Raw genomic sequence first — 23,456 nt, forward strand, 5'->3', positions numbered from 1 at the left:
TTGCCTGGTATGGGAAGGAAGCGCAAACCAAGGACTCCTTACCCTGCTGATTCCTCGGTGAGCACTCCGTTCGGCCCGATGGACGCTCATGTCACACGCAGCACCAGAGAGGCGGGAGACCAGCCGTTGCAGAATGGGGGAGGGGAAGTGGAGCTCCCCTCTCTGCCTGGCTCTGTCACCTCTGAGTCCCGCTGTGAGGACTCCACCGCTCAATCCAGCAGCTGGGAGAGAGGCACCATTACCTGGGGAGGATACACTGAACCGAAGTGGTCATGATTTCCTCCTGGCAGGGGCAGGAGTGTTGCCGACGTCTGCTTCCAAGCCCTACAGATGATCTGGGGCAGGGCGGTGAAGGAGGAGGAATCCTACCGGGGGAAAATTCTACAGCTGCTATCTCGTTCTCCACGAGGGAAATACCGTCCATGGTAAGGCCTCTGGTTTTTTCTTTTGAGACATTGTGGGATGCCATTAATGATATGAGGACAAATATTTTACAACAACTAACTCCAGCAATGGAACAATTGAGAAGATTTGAAAAGAAGCTAGAGGTGTTTGAAAAGTCAAATATGGAAATAGAGCAACAGTCTGTAGCTACCAGGACTGAGATAAAAATGATTCAGCAAACACAAGCAATGCTCATAAAAGACAATAACATTATGGGACAAAAGATTGAAAGTTTAGAAAATTATGCAAAAAACAGGAATGTAAGATACATAAATTTCCCACAATTGCCAGTGAGATCTTCAAGGGAAGTTTTTAATAAATATATGTTTGAAACATTGAAAATTCCTGCTGATCAATGTCCAATGATTCTGAAATCATTTTATTTGTCGAAGCCCAGAGTAGGGGCAGAAAATCAAGGAGGAGGATTAGAGATGGAGGCACCAATAATTGATCAACCTCTCAATATAACAGCATTGCTGGAAACATCGGATACTGAAATGGCTACCCCTGCAACTATGATTGTGATTTTCGCCTCAGAGGCAGACAGAGATAGACTTTTAAGACTGAGTATAAAACATAGAAATGAGAGATTTCTTGGTTTAATGGTCCGAGCCTTTCCTGATCTGTCTCGTGAGACACAGAAGAGAAGGAAGGCCTTTTTGCTTTTGAGACCTCAGGTCTTACTAATTGGGGCAAGATATTTCCTTAAATTTCCATGCAAGTGTGTGGTAAAATACATGCAAAATACTTATGTTTTTTTCGATCCACCCCAGTTAACACAATTCTTGGTGGGTAAGATACCAGCAGCTACAGATGGAGTACCCTAAAAAGGATCTCTGATACCTCACTAGAAATAAGAGGTGCTGTTTAAATCTGGAATTTCCTGTAATTGTTTAGATTATATTTGCCTTTTAAGGTATGGTAGGATCCGCTCCTCTCCCTTTGTGGATCTCTTCAGAGAAACAAATTAAAATTTTTCTTTCTTTGTTAAAATATAATAGACGATACTGTTTAAACATTATCGAGTTCAATTACAAATGTTTTCTCTGATTTCTGTACAAGATGTTCTTGAATAATTGTAAAAAATTGCATAAATAAATAATAATTAAAAAAAAAAAATCAGTTTTTCATGTCAAGCTGCAACCTTGTAGCTAAATAGCCCCTCTGTTTTAATCATTTACGGCAAAACACAACCATGTGTATTTTTATAGATAAAGTGGCAATGCTCTGCGCTTAGTGGCTTTAACATTGTAATGTCAATAAAGGCTTCAAATATGTTTGTAAATATCACTGAATTACATCAATATCTCTTGCATGTGAAAATCACACTCCAATAAAGCTATTTTCATAGACTTTCAAGGTGGAAAAACATAAGGGCTTGACCTCAAACTCTTGAGCAGGCTATCTTTGTAGCCCTGCCCTATAATAAAATTGAAGGTTAGGGAAAAGCCATGCCCCCTACTATCCTTTGACTTCCATAGAGTATGAAGTTTAATTCACAGAAGTTTGTAGTTCCAAATAAAGCTAGAAAAAACCCTGTTAAATTCCACAAATATATTAATAGGCACCACACATGGTGGCAAAATTATTTTTTTTTAAGTAAGTAAATATATAAAAATAAAAAGTACATAAAATTGTAACATTCATTCTAACTATATTTATCATAGCAGACCAGTGCATTAGGCAAGTCTCTCCACTCAGATAAGTCTCTTTTTTTTTTCTTTTGATCTACAAGATTATTAGGACATAATGAGGTCCATATTCAGTCACTGGCCGGGTTGCCAAGTTGGCTGGATAAACTTATCCGGTTAATTTTGAAAGGATATTCAGTAATGTAGCCGCACCATTGAATGTCACTGGCTCTTTTTTCTCCAGCTAACTTTAGGACTGCTCTACAGCATGATCAGAGCTAGCCAGATAACGTGTCTAGATAACCTAACTACACCCAGAAAAGCCCCCAGAATGCCCCAATGTTATAATGAGGTATTCGGCTGCATTTAGCTAGATAAGTGCCCAAAATATTCAAAAGTCACCATTTAGCTGGATAACTCGCAGATTATCCAGCTAAATGCTGCTGAACATGGACTCCGTATCATCTGAAATAAATCACAGTGGTGCCTAGAAACTGCCATGTTCAATTACAAAAATCATCATTTGCCAACTTAAATTTAGAAAGATAGGGGGAAATGATAAATTCAGGCCCTACTAGAAAAATTTCAGATATAATGTAGTTGACTCTATTCTGAAACTGCCCCATATTTGTCCAAAGTCTTCAAGATATGTAGTACTGTAGCTTTAGAAGATAGAGGAGCACACGTTATGCATCTGACCATTGGTTATGAATCTATGTATCATGTAGGAACTCCCGATCGTGTTTGCCAGAGGTGCAGTAACTAAACAGAATAGAGAATGCCTGAGAAGGTGTATCCCACCCAAAGATTACAATATAACACCTTCATCCAGTCTATGAATCCAAAAGGAAATTGAACTTGTCCAATGTGGCCAGCCCACCCAGTTAATAATGTGAGTGGTCTTTGAGGCTTTGCAAACAAGAAAAAGTTAGACCTGGGATACTAGGGAGCACTGATCTGTCGCACCAGCAAACTGTCCCGATAGTTAATTTGGCAGCTTTAAACCACAAAAGAAATGACTTTTGTCAACAGCAGTAAAAACGCAAACACAAAAATCACAGCTTATTGTTCAAAGTAAATAATAATTACATAATCAGTGAAGGTCTCTTGTCCTTTAGGCAAAGCATCTACCATGGGTCAGGAGCCTTGGTGGCCATTCTGCTCCCATTTTAAGAGTTCTGGCTTCTTAAGCTTTTCCCTGATTTAGGGAAGTGTCCTCACTTAGTCTGCTACACCCTGCTGACAACTCCTATGCTGACCTGGGCCAGCTTGCAGTAGGAGAGCTAGAAACCCTGGCCTGGATTCAAATACAGGGCCAGATTCATACCTCAAACCCATCCAGTTTCCTTCAAAATGCTGCCGCCAGAGCTCTCACAAACAGCAGAAGATCGGAGCATATAACACCTATACTCAAACAGCTACACTGGCTGCCCATTCATCAAAGAATCCAATACAAAGCTTTAACTATTGTACATAAAATTCTCCAAAACAACAATTCCAACTGGCTAAATCCACCCCTTCACCTCCACATTCCACCAAGGAGCCTTCGCTCATCAAACACTGGACTCCTACAAACACAGTCACCAAAAGAAACACACAAGTTATCAACAAGCGAACGAACCCTATCAATTGCTGGACCTACCTTGTGGAACAAGCTCCCCACTGAACTCAGGACAGACCCATCACCCCAGTCTTTCAAGAAAAAGCTTAAAACCTGGCTATTTCATAAAGCCTTCACAGCAATAACATGACCGAACTCCCACACCAGAACAAACCCCTACAGCCCAGTCAACAACCAGCTCCCCATTAACCGAAATACACCCTTAATATTCTGTTGACCTCTCACTAACCATTGAGACTCCATTGTAAGATATAATTTCTGAGCCTGACCACTGTAAAATAGAATTCCTTCCGCCTGTTTTAATTGTAAGATGTAAATCCTACGCCTGACTACTGTATGAAAAGAGCTCCTACACTTTGACCTTGTTAATGTTCCTTTCTCTTGTTAACCATGTCTATGTTGCATTCCTCTCCCTTGTTAACCATTTCCATGTTACAAATGTTCAATGTATTAGACAAAATAAACATCAAATTTCCTGCTCTCTTTTGTTGAATGTAAACCGATGTGATATGAAAATCGAACACCGGTATAGAAAAATAAATAAATAAATTAAGGCTTTTCTCCCATTTTGTGCCTATGGGAAAACACCTTAGTGAATCAGGTACATAGATTGTAACATTGGATGTAGCAGGCATCCTTATCCTATTACACCATCGCTATTTTTTCACCTTCGATACCTGTTTTTATATCAGTCCTCGATTTACTGTAGTAGTCATCTAGCTCATCATCCTGTTTCATTTCTATACCCTCTCCAATGATTACAAAGCTCCGCTTTGATTACTTTTCCAATTACCTGTTAACCTCTATGCTCCTCACTTTTTTCTCTTTAATGGGCTGCCCCTCCTCATCTCGCACTTCTCACTTACCTGCTACACTATCAATTTCCACATCCTCATCTCGGGCCGATACAGTAAAGTCCGCGGGAGAGCGGCGAACAGGCCACTCTTCCTGTGCACGCCATTCTGAATTTAAATGAGGCCCAGCAGTAAAAACAGGCAAAAGGAGGCGCTAGGGACACTAGTGCATCCCTAGCGCCTCCTTTTGGACCGGAGCGGCGGCTGTCAGCGGGTTTGATAGCCAACGCTCAATTTTGCCGGTGTCAGTTCTCGAGCCCGCTGACAGCCATGGGCTCGGAAACCGGGAAAATTGAGCGTCTGGTTTTCGACTCGACAGCTACGGGCCGACTTCGAATTTTTTACTTTTTTTACCGACTTAATATCGCCATGATATTAAGTCGGAGGGTGCACAGAAAAGCAGTTTTTACTGCTTTTCTGTGCACTTTCCCGGTGCCCGAAGAAATTAGCGCCTACCTTTGGGTAGGCGCTAATTTCTGAAAGCAAAATGTGCGTCTTGGCTGCACATTTTGTTTTCTGAATCGCGTGGGAATAACTAATAGGGCCATCAACATGCATTTGCATGTTGCAGGCGCTATTAGGTTCGGGGGATTGGACGCGTGTTTTCGGCCCCTTACTGAATAAGGGGTAACACGCGTCAAACGCGCATCCAATGGCAGGTTAACAGTGTGCTCCATCGGAGCGCACTGTACTGTATCGGCCTGTCTGTGTGCTTTGCATGCAGCAAACTGTCTGGCTTTAGCTCTTTCTCTTTGCTAGCTCCCTTCTTGTGTGATAAACGATATTTAGGATTAATCATCTTTTCACTTTTTGATCTTGGTTAAATACTTACCCCTTCCATTTATCTTGGTCCTGCTGTTTTCCTTTGATTCACCTTACTGTGAAAGTGACTAGTTGACTCCGCTTGTGTTATGTTCTTTACTCCTTGTAAGACCACCAGTAGATATTATAAATACATTTCATAATGAAGCGGCCACTAGATTTGAATCTCACTCTTCAGCCGTAAGAGGGTGCGTGTACTGCTGTCAGAGCAGCATGACTTTAATTGATGCTGTTTGGTAGCTGATTGGTCCTAAGAGTATAAAGAATTAATTTATTTGATAGTAGTCTTGTACAAGTGAACAATTCTGTGTAAAGTCTCATGATCTAAGCTAAATTGTTCGTACTTTGTGGAAGGAAATGGAATTACTATATTTGGGATTTACTAGCCCATCCTTTCCTTTGACCTGTGAGGCATATGCATCTTTCGGGTTTATTTAGTTTGAATATAGATCTTCTGAATGACAATAATTTTAACTTTTTTTTTTCTCTTTGCAGCTCGAGCTCACATTCAGCTACTTAGAAATCCAAGGATTATCCTGCTGTAAACCCGGTCAGGTGAGTGCTAAGAACATCCTTTTGCTCCTCGTGCTCCAGCCCAGTGCTGGTCTCGAACATGGACACAAACCACCACCACAAAACAGGACTGCCCAGAGAGGAACAAAATATATTCAGAAGAGATGTAACCAATCAGCAGTGGGCATGTAACTGTGCAAAAATGTTTTAGATTTTTTTTTTTTAATACTTTTGTAGTGATATACAATTATGCATAGATTAGAAAGCATAATTACAGGACCCTTAAGGCTGTCAACCTTGCAACCTAAGATAACAATAAATATGCCACATAAGTCTGTATATGACTACATTTTAACAACATGGTGTCCACCCCTTTGGTTATTTGAGTTCTGCTTCATCCCCTGGTGAAAAAAAGTGAAATGGTTATACAGGATGAGCAAGCTGCATAATGCTATTAGAATGTAATTACATATCTCTCCTATACTACGGGAATACAGCTGTGTTCTGTCCATCTGTGTTTCTCATATAATGCCCTGTTTTTTCTTAATGGCAGACAAGTATTTGCTTCCTAAATCTGCTTACCACTTTGGATTTTTCATCTATGCTAAATGTCAGAACTTAGAATGGATTTCTTGCAAGTTGTGATCTGAAGAGGCTACTTATCTAGTCTCGGAAACTCATGATACTGCCTTGTGCTACAATTGAAAAGGCAATAAATTCAAAAAGTAAATAAATGTCCATCATCGTCTTTGAATAATTCTTCCTCTGTTAAAAAGTCTTCTATCCTCTCTCATACGTATGTGAATACAAATATTCCAACAGTCCAATTTCAGCGTTATTTGACAGCTCAGATGTTTAATTTGACTAGGAGATGAGTAATTTTGCAAACGTTTAGAAGAATACTGTGGCATTGAGAGCTCTCTAAGGGCCTGATTCACTAAGCTGTTTTCCCACAGACACAATGAGAGAAAAGCTTTAGTGAGTCAGGCCCTAAGATAGGTGCCCTATGTAATCTCAAATAACCTGTCAAATGTAAAATTCAATATCCTGGTTTAGGGACCCATTACAGTAATCATTGTGTGAGTTTAGCTCCCTCAGCCCAGAGAAGTCCAAAGCTGGGGAGGTGTTGGTCTTTGTTTTATTTTTCTGTTTGGTTGATGGCCTTGTCCAAAGATTGCAGTAGGCTACTTTTCTGATAAATGCTATGCTTTGTTGTGTTTGATTATTTGGTCCTTGCTGCCTTCTTATTCTGAGGACTTAATCTTGATTAAGTGGGATATCATTATTTAAGTTTCACAGCATTTGTTGGTGCTCTTGTTTGTTTTGTATAACCCAGTACCTAATGTTTATATTTATATGTAACATTTGAATATTAAATAAGTAATAGATAATTTTAAAACAGTGCACAACAAAATGTACTTCTATTCAGCTACACTTGTGACAGAATAAAAAGGCAAGCTTTAATATAGTATATCACAAGAGCCGTAGCCAGAAATCAGACTGAGATGAAGGAAAGCCTATATTGGGTATTATAAAAACAAACAGAAAAGTCTTGTTGGCAGTTATGTGCACTACACCTAAGCAATGCTAATAGTGGTACTGACCCCAGTTGTAAACGTGTAAGTCACCTTCAGATCGCAGGTACTGTGGAAGCACTAGTCTCCTTTTTCATAAGTGATGACTCAATTCGAATATATCATACTTGTACGTCCCATTACGATTATCTTCTACATGAAGCCCTGCAAGGGGAAAACGTATCCTACCTATGCCCCCTTTGATAACTTCCCTTCAGGTCCGCTGTTGACACGACTTCAGACACGGTTAGGCGTATGGTCTCAAACTAGGATTGTGAACAAGTCCTCCTGTATGGCACAGGTTCATAGGCAACTAAGGGCTTGATTTACTAAGCTTTATGCTCCGACGCAGAATGGGGGGAAAAAACCCTTAGTAAACTGGACCCCATTTTTGAGTCATTAAATTCTAGATGACATGCTGTCAGTAGATGTAAAATTATATGTTTTAAAAATTACATTTCTAACTACTTAATACTATGTGATTTGAAAAATTATAGTATAATCTTGAAAATGATAGTACAACTGTGCTCCTAAGCCCCAAATCTCATAAAGAAAAAAATAAACTGTCCTTGTCTGATGATAACAATGTTTGAAGGCATGAAGAGGGTAAATTATTGTAATATAGCAGCAGTGTGCCCCAGCCAGCAACTGTACTTCTATTCATATTTCTAGAAATGTGAAAACTTCTTGCATTACTATTACTCATATTGTGAAAATTAAAAAGAAAAGTCTTATCTAAAACTCGCTTTGCTTTCTAGATATTGACTAACCCCCAGTAGTATTCAAACTTTTTTTGGTTCAGGACCCCCCCCCCCCCCTTATATATATATAGTGAAATTTCTGTGGTACCCCGGGTCTCTCTCCCACTGTATGTATAAGATTGCAGGGATGCCTGCCAAATGCTTAATTAGTAATACAATGGAACCCTGGTTGAAAAACACCAGACTTACTACTTGAACTGATTTTTTTTTTTTTAATTTGAATTCAAATGAGGAAGTCTAATGGAATACATTGTAAGCATTGTTACCTAGTTTTTAAATCTCTCAGTGCCAATAAATTCAATTGTCGTCAAATACAGTGTTCAGAAACTGCCTATTGAAGACTGGGGAGACCTTGCATTGAAGAATTCTCTGTTAGATAAAAATGATGATAAACTGCTTCTCAACAAGTATGAGTCAGGGTGGGCTTATTTTTTTTTTTTTTTTTTTTTTTTAACAATTTTAGCCCTAATGGCTGTTTGATTCTCTTACTACCTGCTCAAGTATACTCTGTTTTCTTCAATTTCAGCTTAATTTTGTCTAAATGCCAAACATTTGCTCCCTAAAGAATTACAACTTGAGGATAATTATATTTGTGTTAGACATTTTTCTGAAAGCTTATTTTAAAAAGCTTTTATTGATTTATGATTTTTCTTATATCTAGATGGGTTTTAAAATGTACTTTTTATAATATTTTGCTTTTTATGATTATTTTATGTTTGTGTGTGTATGTTTGATTTTTGTATTGATGTCTGTTTTTGCTGTACATCGTCCAGGGTTCTGTTTCTTAGGAAATATAATAAAATGAATAAAATAACTAAATATTCCATATTTGTATTTCTTGAACAAGTCCAGAATTGCATAACAATTTAAAATAGTGTGCTTTATGGCTCTAGTTGCCTGCCTGCATGGATTAGTTCCTCTGGGTTTTTTGTGTATCTTGCAGTTACTCTGTGGTGGTGGTGGTGGTGGAGGAATAAGGGTGTGCAAATGTGTGTGGATGTTTGGTGTCTTTGTGTAACAGAGAGGGTGTGTATGGGGGGAGGTGGAACACCCTTTCCACTCTCCTCCCCTTCCATCCATTCATACCTCCCCCTCTTTTTTTTTAATGGCTCACTCTCCCTCATACTCTTTGGGCCACCACCAGCTCTTTTCTTTGGGTGGCTGCCGCCCTGCTGTTTAGGCTATCGGCGGCTCCAGCGCTTATGTTTTCACGTGTATCCACTTGCCTATGATGTCAGCTTGACAGATGGAGAGACAAAAAACTTAATGGCTTTTATAATTCATAAATCGTGTTAAAAAGAATTGCATGATAGTTTTAGATTTTAAAACATTTATTAGCCAACACAGAACTAGAAAATCAAGAACAAACTTCATGATTTGTGTGAACACGGTGATTAACTCTGAATACTTTTGTCCTGCTTAAAATGTTTTGTGTGGCCTCTGTGGAGTTTGGTAGTGGTAAATGGAGTTCCCTCAGAGGATAATGGGCATTATTGGTGGCGTGCCACAGGTATTGGTTCTTTTCAACATTTTCATAAGTGTTATTGCAGAAGGCGTATTGGGAAAGGTTTGTCTCTTTGCAGATGATACCATACTCTCTAATAAGGTAGACAGATAGGAAGGTGTGGTAAACATGAAGAGGGATCTAGTAAAGCTTGAGGAATGGGCTAACGTCTGGAAGCTAAGATTTAATGCTAAAAAAAAAAAAAGCAGTCATACAGATGGTCTGCAAAAGCCCAAGGTAGCAGTATAGTATAGGGGGCGAAATTCTTCTCTGAATAAATAAAGACAGGATCAAGCGATGATGGTACTTCATCTTAAGATCGCTAGACAGATGGATAAGGTGAAAGCAAAAGCCAAAATGGTCAGCAGAAAAAAAGGAGGTGATATTGCCCCTGTATAAGTCCCTGGTGAGACCTCATTTGGAATACTCTGTACAGTTCTGGAGACCGCACCATCAAAAGGATATAAACCAATTGGAAGTCTGTCCAGAGGGTGGCTACTAAAATGGTCAGTGATCGTCATTATAAATATGGGGACAGATTTAAAGATCTGAACATGTATACCCTAGAGGAAAGACGACATGGGGAGATACGATAGAGATGTTTAAATACCGCCAAAGCACGGGAGGGTGGGCTTTTTTCAATGTAAAGGAGGTTCTGGGGTCATCATGGGATGAGGATGAAAGGGACAGGCCCGGATTTGGGCATAGACAAAGTAGGCAGTTGCCTCCAGTGCCAAATTTTTATAGATACCAGAGCATTGTCACTGCTGCTATATTACTAAATCTGGGCCTGCCGCCGCATTGCTGGCCCCGCAATGCCATCAGCAAGTGGAGACAGGAAATACAGCTCAGGGTCTCCTGCAGCCAGTGCACACTGACTTAGCCATTCGGCACCTGTCCTCTCACATGGGTTTCCATGGTAATAGGAGGCAGGGTACTGCAAGGCCAGTCGTCATGCAATGGCTGCAGGAGACCCAGTGCTGAATTTCCTGTCTTTACTTGTTACTGTTGCTGCGCGCTTGTGCCACAGCATAGAAGTGTTTGTGTGTGTGTGTGTGGGGGGGGGGGGGGATGATTGCCACAAGAGGAGAGAATTTGGGCAGGGGCAACAAGCAGTGGAAATTATGCCCTCCCTGTGAAAGGGGGCAGATATCCCATTGCCTATAGTTTCATGCAACTTAAATCTGGCCCTGGAAAGGGGGTAGACTCAGGACTAATCTATGAAAAATATTTCTTGACAGGAAGCCTAGTGAATCCACGGAACAGCCTCCCAGACAATATCTGAATTCAAGAAAGCATGGGACAAGCACAGGGGGATGTCTGAAGGAGTGGAAGAGATTTGTCATTCCCTGCTTTTCCGCGGGTTATGAGTGGTGTCGTCCTATTCTCCAACCCATCCGATGCTTCCAAGGCTAATTCCCCTCTGCAGGATTCCTCTATGTAGCGTGACCACCCCAGAACTCAGCCACTGCTTGAGCGGGTGCTCTTAATTCTGCAAGGAGCTCAAGCAACCGGGAGTAAATACTTTTGTCTCCCGCCACTTTCCAGTCCGTGGCAGGCCTTCTGATCATAGGCCCAGCCCTCTCGTCACAGGCCAAGCCACTGTTCATAAAGAGAATTGACAAGTAATCAGTCCATAGCTTATGTCTGCTCTGAGTTTAAACCTTGCTATTCCAGGCACGGTTTATGGCTCCTGCCGTTGGTTTAAAGCTCTCTGTTCCAGGCACGGTTTATGGCTCCTGCCACTGGGACCGTTCAAGCGCCGAATCAAGTGCCTTACTGCCACCACCCACCGTAGCTTGTGGAGGGGGAGTTGGATACTACGCCTTACATCCACCCACAGCAGTTTCTGCTTAGCAGACTCTAACCTGTTTGGCAATCCAGACTTCCTTGAGGGGGTTTCCACCAGTCCTCTCCCACCTCTATCGGTTTTGGCCCTGGTTCTGGACTATCTGACATGTCCACCTCCATCTCCCCCTATCTCTTTAGTAGTCCTTCCTGTTTGTGTCCCCATCCTCTTGCTGAGGTTCAGGCTGTGCAGTCCCTCCCCCCCCCCCCCCCCCCCACCCAAGTGCCTCTCAGAGAAAGATCTCTTCCCTTAACCTGGGGTTTTTTGGGTTTTGAGGTTTCCTGTCTCAGCCTCTCCCGAGGCATATAATAACCTTCACAGATTGTTGAAATGAGTGGTTGGTATGGATGGACAGACTAGATTGGCCGTATGGTCTTTCTGCCATCATGTTTCTATGTTTTTCACCATACAGCAAATAGGCCATCTTGCCCAGTATTTGTAGCAACCAAGGTTGCCCTGCAATGCATGTACAGTAACAATTCAGTTTTATATTGTAGCATGTCGTACAAAAGCATTATAAACTACTTTGTAATCAGTGTGTGGTTTTACCATATCCCATATGTACATCACTTTGCTGTAATAGATCAAAAGAAAAATTACCAATCATAAGTATAGAAGGAAAGGTGAATTTGAGATGGAGATAGAAACAGAGGGAAAAAACTGAGCCAGAGCCTGCAGCAATAGTGACAGATTTGCCATGGACCATGTGCTGAGTTGGAGAGAAGTAACAGGTTTAATAGAACTCGGGGAATAGAATTCAGGAGTTGTCTAAGTCAAAAATCTCTGGTCTTTCTGAAATTTAAAATACTATTTGGGATTAGGGTGAACAACGTGCCAGATTGTCACAACATAAATGCCGTGCTTAGTTGGACCCCAAGGTCTATCAAGCCCAGCATCCTGAGTCTGATGGTGGCCAAGTCCACAAGAAGTAGACCTGTTTTCTGTTACTCGTTCCCTGGGATAACAAAAGCTTTTTTTTAGTCTACCTGGCTAATAATGTTTTATGGACTTTTCCTCCAGGAATTTGTGCAAACCTCTCTTAAACCCCGCTATGGTATTCGCCTTGACCACATCTTCTAGCACCAGATTCCACAGTTTGTGTGATGAGTAAATAGTACTTTTGTTTTGTGGAATGTTTTAGTATTTGAAAGGGTAAATAACCATCTATGATTTTATGAACGTCTATCATGTCCCCTCTGTCGTCTCTTTTCCAAGCTGCATAGCTTATCATAGAATAGCCGTTCCATCCCGTTCATCATTTGTTAAGCTCCTCTGCACTTATTCTAGTTCTGCTGTGCCTTTTTTCAGATGAAGTGACCAGAACTGCACATGGTAATTAAGGTGTGTTTGCACCATGGATCGATACAGAGAATGTATATTTTCAATTTTATTCTCCATTCCTAACATTTTGCTTTTTTGACTGCCACTGCACACTGAGCTGAAGATTTCAATGTGTTTTCCACAAGAACTCCATAGTTCTTTTCCTAGGTGGTAACTCCCAGTATAGAACCTAGCATTCTGTACCTTTAGTTGGGATTATTTTTCCCTATGTGCATCAGCTTTTCACTTTTCCACATAAAATTTCATCTGCCTTTCAGATGCCCAGTCTCCTGTCTCACAAGCTTTTTCTGTAGTTCTCACAATCCACTGCTGTTTTAACAGCTTTAAATAATTTTGTGTCATCTGCAAATTTGATCTCTTTTTCCAGATCCTTTATAATATGTTAATTAGCATAAGTCCCAGTACTGAACCCTGTTGTACTCCACTAATGGCCTTTCTATGTTGTAAAAGCTGACCATTTTGTCCTACTCTGTTTCCTGTCTTTTAAACAGTTCCCAATCCACAGTAAGACACTGCCTCCTATACTATGACTTTATAATTTCCTGAGCAATCACTCATGGGTGGACTTTGTCAGACACCTTTTAAAAATCCAAATACACTAAATCAGCTGGGTCATCTTTATCTACATGTTTACTTATACCTTCAAAAATATGTAAAAGTTTCCCTTTACTAAACCAATGACTCTTTTTTTCCATTAAGCTATGTCCATCCATTTGGCCAGTGATTTTGTTTTGAGAACAGAACAGGGAAATTAGAGCATCCCAGAGATTGCAGTACAAGCTAAAGTGGACAAGGTGCCTTTAAGTAAAAATCATATAGAACAGAAAGATTCCAAATTACCCCATCAACTGATAATCAGGTTGTTAAATCAAACCAAATACATACTTTGAAATGTCTGTATACAAATGCAAGAAGTCTAAAAATAAGATGGGAGAGTTAGTGTATAATCACTGAATGAAGAGGTAGATATAATTTCCATCTCAGAGACCTGATGGAAGACTATTAACCAGTGGGACATTGTGATATTGTGAACAAATTATATCATAATGATAGGATGGATCAAATTGGTGAAGGGGTGGCACTGTATATGAAAGAGAGCATAGTCAAACAGTATAAAAGTTCTACAGGAAACAAAATGCACTGTAGAATCTTTATGGATAGAAATTGAATGTGAGAAGGGGAATAGAATAACGGTGGGGCTGTCCTACCGTCCACCTGGCCAGAATAAATAGACAAGTGATGATGATGTTATAGAAATTAGGGTAGCTTTTAAAAGTAGCAACACAGTAATGGGTGATTTCAATTACCTGTAACAAATAAGGGAAACCGAATAGTGATTTAAATTGTAGCCTATAGTGACGGTGTCAGCAAGCCTGACGTTGTGATTCAAACCCAAATCCAACCGGACTTTTAATCATTCACCGTCACTTGAACTTCTTTTAATTATTTATTTGAAATTTTTTTTTGGTTATTTTTTCTTTTTCTTTAAAACATGAGCTTTCACTCTATTAATGGTGTTATTCACTCCATTGACAATATTTCACACTCCGTTATCATAATGTGAATAGGAGGTGACTAGCACTCTCTCAGACTAATATATGGAAAAACGCCCAACACGGCCGATGTTTCGCTTGACAAAGCTTCCTCAGGGGCATATAGACGAACATCAACTTAGGAGTGTTTACCTGCAAATATTTAAAGAAACAGTCTTAGTGACTTTCAATTTGATATATAAAATATAGCACTTATCTGATCACCGTAGGCTACCGTTTCAAAATGGACCCGGCGTCTCAACCATTCTTCTACGTCGCAAGGATGAAAATGACCCAGGATTCAGTGCTTTCTTTTCTAATTTTCTGACAATCAATACGTCATCAATTGACGTCACATCCATTGCATATTTATTAAGACGTAAACGCTAGCCTCGTTTCCTCCTTGCGACGTAGAAGAATGGTTGAGACGCCGGGTCCATTTTGAAACGGTAGCCTATGGTGATCAGATAAGTGCTATATTTTATATATCAAATTGAAAGTCACTAAGACTGTTTCTTTAAATACTTGCAGGTAAACACTCCTAAGTTGATGTTCGTCTATATGCCCCTGAGGAAGCTTTGTCAAGCGAAACATCGGCCGTGTTGGGCGTTTTTCCATATATTAGTCTGAGAGAGTGCTAGTCACCTCCTATTCACATTATGATAACGGAGTGTGAAATATTGTCAATGGAGTGAATAACACCATTAATAGAGTGAAAGCTCATGTTTTAAAGAAAAAGAAAAAATAACCAAAAAAATTTTTCAAATAAATAATTAAAAGAAGTTCAAGTGACGGTGAATGATTAAAAGTCCGGTTGGATTTGGGTTTGAATCACAACGTCAGGCTTGCTGACACCGTCACTATAGGCTACAATTTAAATCACTATTCGGTTTCCCTTATTTGTTACAGTTTTCCTATCGGGTTACTGTGCTGACTCTTTTTGATATAATTTTGTGATTTCAATTACCCCAATATTGTCTGGGTAAATGTCACATCAGGACATGCTAAGGATGTAACATTTCCAGATAGAGCAGCTGGTACAAGAACTAACCGGGGGGGGGGGAGCTATTTTAGACCTAATCCTTAGCAGAACACATGATTTGGTGAAAGAAGTAATGGTGTTTGGCAATAGTGATCATAACATGATGAAATTTGACTTGATAATTGGAAGGAGGATGCTAAGGAAATCTACTGCGATAGCATTTACCTTTCAAAAGGGAGGTTATGAGAAAAACGGTTAGGAATTCTGAAAGGAGCAGCTGCAAAGGTGAAGAATTTACATAAGACATGGGTGTTATTTAAAAATACCATCTTGGAAGCCCAGACCAGATGTATTCCATGCATTGACAAATGTGGAAGGAAGGCCAAACAACTGATGGTCTTTCAGGAATAGATTCCTATTGTTCTTAGGCCCGAGTCCCAGGGCATCCCTCACTGCCAGATGCAGCCAGCGTGCAAAGCAATGGATACTCTGAAAGACCCAGTCTTCACTTGCCTTTACCATATTTGCACCAAGATCTATCAGAAAGAAACCTGCCTAGAGAGGGAGACAAAATGGCCACTCATTGAGAGCAGCGAGAACGCTCAGCTCCTTTTCCTGAGAATGATATTTCTAATCATTTTCTTTTCCTCTGCGGCATTACAACAACAGGAATTATATATTTACTGACCCGGATCAACTGAAGGGACTGTTGGCTATGTCATCATAAATCTGTTAATTTACTAAAAAATACAGGGGGATCCAGTGTTTCCTATTTGTATTAAGAATAATTTCTAGTATAATCGCTCCTGTTCTTTAAGTCTCCCTCACTTTACCTTTAATTATTTGGGGTGATATGTATTTTGCATTATATTTGAGTGAGTATATACCTGTTAAAATGACTGTAAACCCCATTTTTGCTTGTACAAGAGAATTCTTGTTAAATGATTGAAAATGCAATAAAAATAAAATTTAAAAAAAAAGGAAACTGCCGGAAGACTCCTGCCTCTTTGGTCTAACTGCCAACCCTCCAGGGTCTTTCTCTTAAGGGTAGTAACTGCCACTCTGTGCCGGTTAAGCTTTTTTTATTTATTTCCATCCTCTAGCCTTTTAGGGATCCACAGTGTTTATCCCATGCCCCTTTGAAATCCTTCACAGTTTGTCTTCACCACTTCCTCCAGAAGGGCATCCCAGGCATCCACCACCCTCTCAGTGAAGAAATATTTCCTGACATTGGTTCTAAGTCTTCCTGGAGTTCCAAATCAGGACCCCTAGTTCTACTAAATTGTTTCCAATGGAAAAGGTTTATTGATGACCATGGATTATTAAAACCTTTCAAGTAGAGATCACGTGATGCAGTGAAGGGAGTGGATGTAATTCTCCCTTCTCGGCTCCCTATTTTGACATCCAGCCCTATCCGCACCTGCAAATGCCACTTTTTGGATGTGATGACTTTTCTTGGCTTCTCAAGCACTGCTATTCCTCCCCAAAAGCCATTATGTCGACCCGCATTGCCAAGAAGAGCAAAGAGAAAGACAAGGAAAGGTTGCGGCCTTCTGATATGCCATCCGATGACTATGCCGGGGTTGCAGAGCCGCCTTTGCCCGTAAATTGGGCTGACATGAAAACCGCCGTAGTGGAAGTCCTGGAGCCGGAATTCAAAAAAATCTCCAGCCAACTAACTGACCTTACCACCTCCATCGCAGGCTATGAGAGGTGTTTCACCATTCTTGAACAGAGAATCTCCGATGTTCAAGGTGGCCTCCACACCTCGCAATCTGAACTGGCTGCACTGAAAACTCATTGCCAACACACGGACCATCTGGAGGACCTGGAGAATAGGTCCCGATGGTCGAACCTCCGTTTTGTGGGCCTACCTGAAATTTTGGACCACAAGGAGCTCCCTAGCATGCTGGAAGCTTGGCTTACCCGGGAACTTAACATTTCACAAACAGGGGGACCTCTGTGAATCGAAAGCGCCCACAGGTTAGGCCCCAAAAGAACCCAACAGGATAGACCACGAGTTGTAATCGCCAAGATATTAAACTTTGCTCATAAATCAGAAATTTTACAAGCGGTAAGATCGGGGAAGTCGCTCACGTATGATGACCAAAAAATCCTTGTTTTTCAAGATTTCTCCGCGGCCCTATCTACTCAATGGCGTGTGCTTTCCCCATACTGCGCAAAACTACACGCATTGGGCATGTGAGCTATGGTGGTGTACCCAGCTAGGATTAGTTGCTGGGCTTTTTGTGTGTGTGCTTCTCATCTGTCATGGTATTGGCTGATGCTGAAAAGATTAGACCTGGGGGGGGGGGGGCATTCTATGCTGGGAGGACCTCCCCTCTCTGTTATGCTTATGAACCATCAGCCAAAGCACCCCTCAACTTCCCCTGATGGTTAGTTGAGGTACCCGCATGTTTTCCTGGAACTCTGTGGCATTATTTCCCCTATCAAGCAGTCCAACATACTCCACACTTTAAAAAAGAAGTCAGTGGATCTGGCCTTCTTACAGGAAACTCATCTGACAGACATAGAAAACATACCAAGCTACGTCAAAATTGGGTGGGATTAGTACATTATGCATCAGCCAATACTAGGTCAGCTGGGGTGGCTATTTTAATTCGGAAGCACCTGCCTATCACGGTTAAGACTGAAATCAAAGATCCTCATGGCCGTTACCTTATTTTAAGGTGGATTTCAATCATTCTACCCTAGTACTGTGCAATCTCTATGCCCCGAATGTCTACAGTGCACATTTTTTCCAGACCATCCAGCAGTTGCTCCTCTCCTACATAGACCAGGATGTGATTATTGGAGGAGATTTTAATGTGGTCTGTGACCTACAGTGAGATACGTCCTCTGTTACTCAGCGCGATGGTGCCTACAGTAAAGGGATCCATCTTTTGGAAAATACCTTACATTTAGTGGATGCCTGGAGAACATTGCACCCCTTAGAAAGAGATTTTACTCACTTATCCAGAGCCCATGCTACGTACTCTAGATTAGACTATCTCCTGGTGAGCCCCCATTATTTTTCCAAAGTCACAGAAGCAGGGATAGGGGACATTGTCATTTCTGATCATGCGCCGATCTGGATTGAGCTGTCACGGTCCCCTCTGGAGTCCTCATATTTCCATTGGCACTTTCCCTATTTTTTAGCGATGATGCCCCATTCCAGGAGTATCTCTGAGAGAAGTGGGCGGATTACTCCAAACTGAAAGCCCAACATAGTGGGGACCCAATATTATTCTGGAATACTGCAAAGGCTGTGCTTCGAGGCGATATCTCCTTTTTGGCACATCAGAAGAAAACCCTTGATAAACGTCTGTTCTCTCTCAGCACTCAGTTCCAACGAGCCAAGCATGCTTTTATAAGCTCCAATTCCAAGGTGAATAGGGAGTCATACCTAGCATTGCAAATAGCGATTAACTGCCTTCTGCACCAGCGGGCCAAGAAGAGCCTTTTATACTTTCAGCTTAAGCTCTACCGATTTGGCAATAAGTTAGGGAAGCTGATGGCTAACTTGATTAAATCCTCCCGAGGGTCCCGTTACATACCAGCTCTCCGCTCACCTGATGGCCAGATTGTTAATGGCACTCCTTCCATTCTGAAATGTTTCCACAAATACTACTCCGACCTTTATACCTCTGAAGGCTGGAACCAAGAGCATTGGGACTGTTTTTGTGAAAGCCTTCTCCTCCCCCACCTCACCCCGGAACAGGGTAAGCGATTAAATGAGCCAATCTCAGAGGATGAGGTACAGCTGGCCATTCGCCAAACACATCGACTTAAGGCCTCTAGCCCAGATGGATATAGCGCAGAGTTTTATAAATGTCTCATAGAACCTCTCACATAGCTCCTTCCGCAAGTATTTAATGCTCTGATCCAAAAGGGTACTTACCCTACACAAGGGAATGTGGCTCATATTACCCTCATTCCCAAACCGGGGAAGGATCCTCTACTTCCTGCAACCTATTGCCCAATTTCCCTGTTAAATTTGGACCACAAACTCTTAGCTAAGATACTTGCAGAACATTTAGCTGCTATCCTGCCATCCCTGATTAGACCAGGGCAGGTAGGCTTTGTTAGGAAGCATTATGCCCTTACAAACAATCGGCTGGCGGCTGCTGCCATGGCGCTCTGTAATCGTATGGACACCCCTACTTAGTTGTCAGTTTTGACGTGGCGAAAGCTTTTGATAGAGTAGAATGGGGATACATGTTTCATCTAATACGAGCTATGGGAATTGGAGATTTTTTTTTTTTTTACAGTGCCATCCAGTTGCTCTATCATGACCTGACAGCCTCTGTTTTAGTTAATGGTTCTCAATCAGACCCTTTTCCTGTCACCAGAGTAACTCGTCAGGGATGCCCGCTATCCCCTTTCCTTTTCCTTCTTATCGTAGAACACATGCTGCTATTCAGGAGTCTGCTGTAATACGAGGAATACAATTGCACTCCCGGACACAAACTGAGATATTCAAATATACAGCATTTGCAGGTGATATCTTAGTTTTTCTTATGGACCCTCAGCACTCGCTTCCTGCATTGCTTTCTTTGTTTAACTCCTTCGGTACTTTCTCAGGGCTGCGGCTCAATTGGGACAAATTGGAAGCCCTAGTCTTCCCGGAGGCAGTAAAGGAGAGGTGGGGTGGAGCTTTCCGCTGCACTGTGCTGTGGACTCTATTAAGGATCCGTTTGTCTACCAACCTAGCTGCAATTTATGGTCTCAATATACCAATATAACAGGTCTGCTAAAACTCACTCAGGACAAAGTCCGTGCTTGGCAGGATTTACCGTTGTCTCTTGGGGGCCGTATCAGCCTTTTTAAAATGGTAATCCTGCCTAAGTGGCTCTGTCTTACAAAATATCCCGCTTCCGCTTAAACACCATGAAATTCTGCGTTTTGTCAAAGCGCTTCGCCTCTTTCTGTGGCGGGGTAAGAAGGCTCGTGTTCCCTTGCTCTGGCTAAAACTGAGGTGGGGGGCAGGAAGTTTGGGAGTCCCAGATCTTGTCCCATATAATTTGGCGGCCAACCTTCGCCTTGTGCGAGACTGGTTATTTGGGGAATCCAACTTTGTAAACATTTTGGCTGAGAAAACTGTGGCCCCACTGGATTTGAGAATTGTTCTACAAGCTCCTTTGGCAGCCCTGCCTCCTTCGTTATCCCACAACACACTGATTACAGCCGAGCGCACTGTTTAACCCGCTGTCAGATGTGGGTTAACAAGGCACTAATCCCCCCCTTAATGCAATAGGGGGATTAGCACCTATTTAACGTGCGGCCGACGCGGAGTGAATGAGTTACATAAGAAGTTAGCGCTCAATCCGTGCAAATGCATGTGATTGAGTCTATTATTCATTCATTCCAAATGCAAAAAAATAAATGAGTCTCAGACGCCCATTTATCGCTCAGCTATTAACGCCTGCCTGGAGCAGGCGTTAATAGCTGAGCGCACTGGAAAAAAGTACAGAAACGCAGAAAAAACTGCTTTTTTTGTATTTTTTTTTAAAAGTGAAAAAAAAACCTCTGCCAGCCGCTTTGAAGATGGTTTTAATAACCGGCCGACTGCAGTAATGAAAACCGACGCAGAGTTTATCGGCATCAGTGTTCATAACTGACAGACCACCGGTAATTGCGGGGTCGCATTAGCAAGGAGGTACTAAGGTTGCGCTAGCGACCCTATCGCCTCCTTGCTAGCGTGACCCCCTAATTTGTTTATTGCATGGCGCCCCTCTTGTGGGCGCCATGAGTGCACTAAGAAAGCGGGCGCTGAAAAGTCAGCGCCTGCTTTACGCAAATTTTATTGCATCGGCCCCTAAGCAATTGGGAGTACCTAGAGTATGTTCTTATTTACTGCCCATTTTGGGCAATCAAGAGTTTCTTCCAGGCTCTCAAACCTCCAGTTTTCGCAGTTGGGTGCAGAGGGGAATTACGCAATTGGGACATTTGCTGGACAAGGATGGTAAATTACTCCCCTTTGCCAAATTGAAAAATCTATATGGACTAACTGATGTCCACCTTTCTGTGTACTTGCAAATTCATCATTATGTACACTCCCTTTCCAAGCCTGTCAGGCAACCATTGGTTTTTCATACTTTGGATGCCTTTTTTCTGTTTGAAAAACAGCAAACGCCTTCTTTGTCCGTATACTATAAAGGGTTACTTAGGTGACTCAGAATAGATACATACCACACAACGGTAGAGAGATGGAATCATGATGGGGTTTTTTTTTGTGACTGTAGATGTTTTCTCTGTTTGTATGAAACATATTGCAGCCATTTGTCAACAATGTACTGTAGGGAAATGCAATACAAATTTCTTCAGAGAGCTTATATTTCCCCCCATGTCGCGTATCATTCCAAACTTACTGCAACAGCTTCATGTCCGCGTTGTCACGCGACGACCGGTACACTATCCCATTCTTTTTGGGCATGCCCCCCAATCAAAACGTTTTGGAAAAAGATTGTGGGCTATCTGGGGGGACCTTTTGGATATCCAAATCCCGTTCTCTCCTCAATTGGTCTTATTTGATTGCATTCCCCCGTTGCTCATCCGGGGTTCGGGTCCTCGTTTATTTCTTAAGAAGGCATGTGTGGTGGGGAAAAAAGTAATTCTATTGTTCTGGAGGGAGACGGATGCTCCTTCTTTTTGGGCTTGGTGTAATCACGAGATACACTGCAACACTGTTGTAATTTTTTATTGACTTGAGACTCTTATCTACAAGCATTACCACATCGTTCCAGGAATTTGGTTTTTAATGATTAACTTCTACGTGTTGGATGCACATTTGAAGATGTGGAGTACCTCTGCAGCACCTATGTGAACTTTACGGACCTTAAAAAAAAAAAAAAAAAAGGGGGGGGGGAATTCAATACATTATTGTGTGATCATGCATTTCTTGTTGTCACTTGGGGCTGCATAAGAAACCCTGCACCTCAGGTCCAGTTTTTCTGTTTGTGAGCTTTCTTAATAAAACGTTTTGCACTAAAACCTTTCGTGTATCTGAAGGTCTGAATCATATCACCCTTGTCCCTCCACTCTTCTAGGGTATACATATTCAGGTTCTTCAACCTCTCTTCATAAGTCATTCGATGGAGACCACCCACCATTTTGGTCGCCCTTCTCTGGACCGCCTCCATCCTGTCTCTGTCGCCTTTGAGATACGCTCTCCAGAACTGAACCATAGTACTCCAGGTGAGGCCTCACCAAGGACCTGTACAAGGGGATTATCATTTCCCTGTTCTTACTAGATATTCCTCTCTATGCAGCCCAGCATTCTTCTGGCTTTGGCTATCGCCATGTCACACTGCTTCGTCAACTTCAGGTCATTAGACACTATCACCCCAAGGTCTCTCTCCTGCTCCATGCACATCAGCCCTTCATCTCTTAATGCATATAGTTCTTTCGGATTACCACACCCCAGATGCATGACTCTGCATATCTTGGCACTGAATCCCAGCTGCCATATCTTCAACCACTCTTCCAGCTTTCTTAAATTCCATCTCATTCTGTGTACTCCTTCCGGTGTGTCCACTCTGTTGTAGATCTTAGTATCATCCGCAAACAGACAAACTTTACCTTCTGTCCCTTACGCAATGTCGCTCATGAAGATGTTGAACAGAACCGGTCCCAACACCGATCCCTGTGGCACTCTATTTAACCCCATTCTCTCTTCAAAGTAGGTTCCATTTACCATCACCCGTTGTCTTCTATCCATCAACCAGCTTGTAATCCATGCCAACACCTTGGAGCTGACTCCCAAGCTTCTCATTTTGTTGATGAGTCTTCTGTGTGGGACTGTATCAAAAGCTTTACTAAAATCCAAGTAAATTACATCGAGCGCTCTTCCCTGATCCAGTTCTCTAGTCACCCAATCAAAGAAATCAATTTGATTTGTCCGACAGGACCTTCCCCTGGTGAATCCATGCTGCTTCTGATCGAGCAACCTACCGGATTGAAGATAGTTCATTATCCATTCCTTCAGCAGAGCCTCCATTAATTTTCCCACCACAGAGGTGATGCTAA

The 23,456-nt window shown here is 41.7% G+C and overlaps 1 protein-coding gene across 2 annotated transcripts in view; it reads left to right on the top strand.

Moving 5' to 3' along the window:
- The window catches only part of CARMIL1 (capping protein regulator and myosin 1 linker 1), a 511,281-nt gene that overhangs the window by 208,806 nt on the left and 279,019 nt on the right, over positions 1–23,456 (top strand). For both annotated transcript variants that reach the window (XM_029590792.1, XM_029590793.1), the window contains exon 4: positions 5,868–5,927. In XM_029590792.1, the coding sequence (XP_029446652.1) occupies positions 5,868–5,927 (60 nt within the window). The remainder of the gene's footprint in view (positions 1–5,867; positions 5,928–23,456) is intronic.

Source organism: Rhinatrema bivittatum, chromosome 2, assembly GCF_901001135.1.
Source record: "Rhinatrema bivittatum chromosome 2, aRhiBiv1.1, whole genome shotgun sequence".
Taxonomy (NCBI): Eukaryota; Metazoa; Chordata; class Amphibia; order Gymnophiona; family Rhinatrematidae; genus Rhinatrema; species Rhinatrema bivittatum.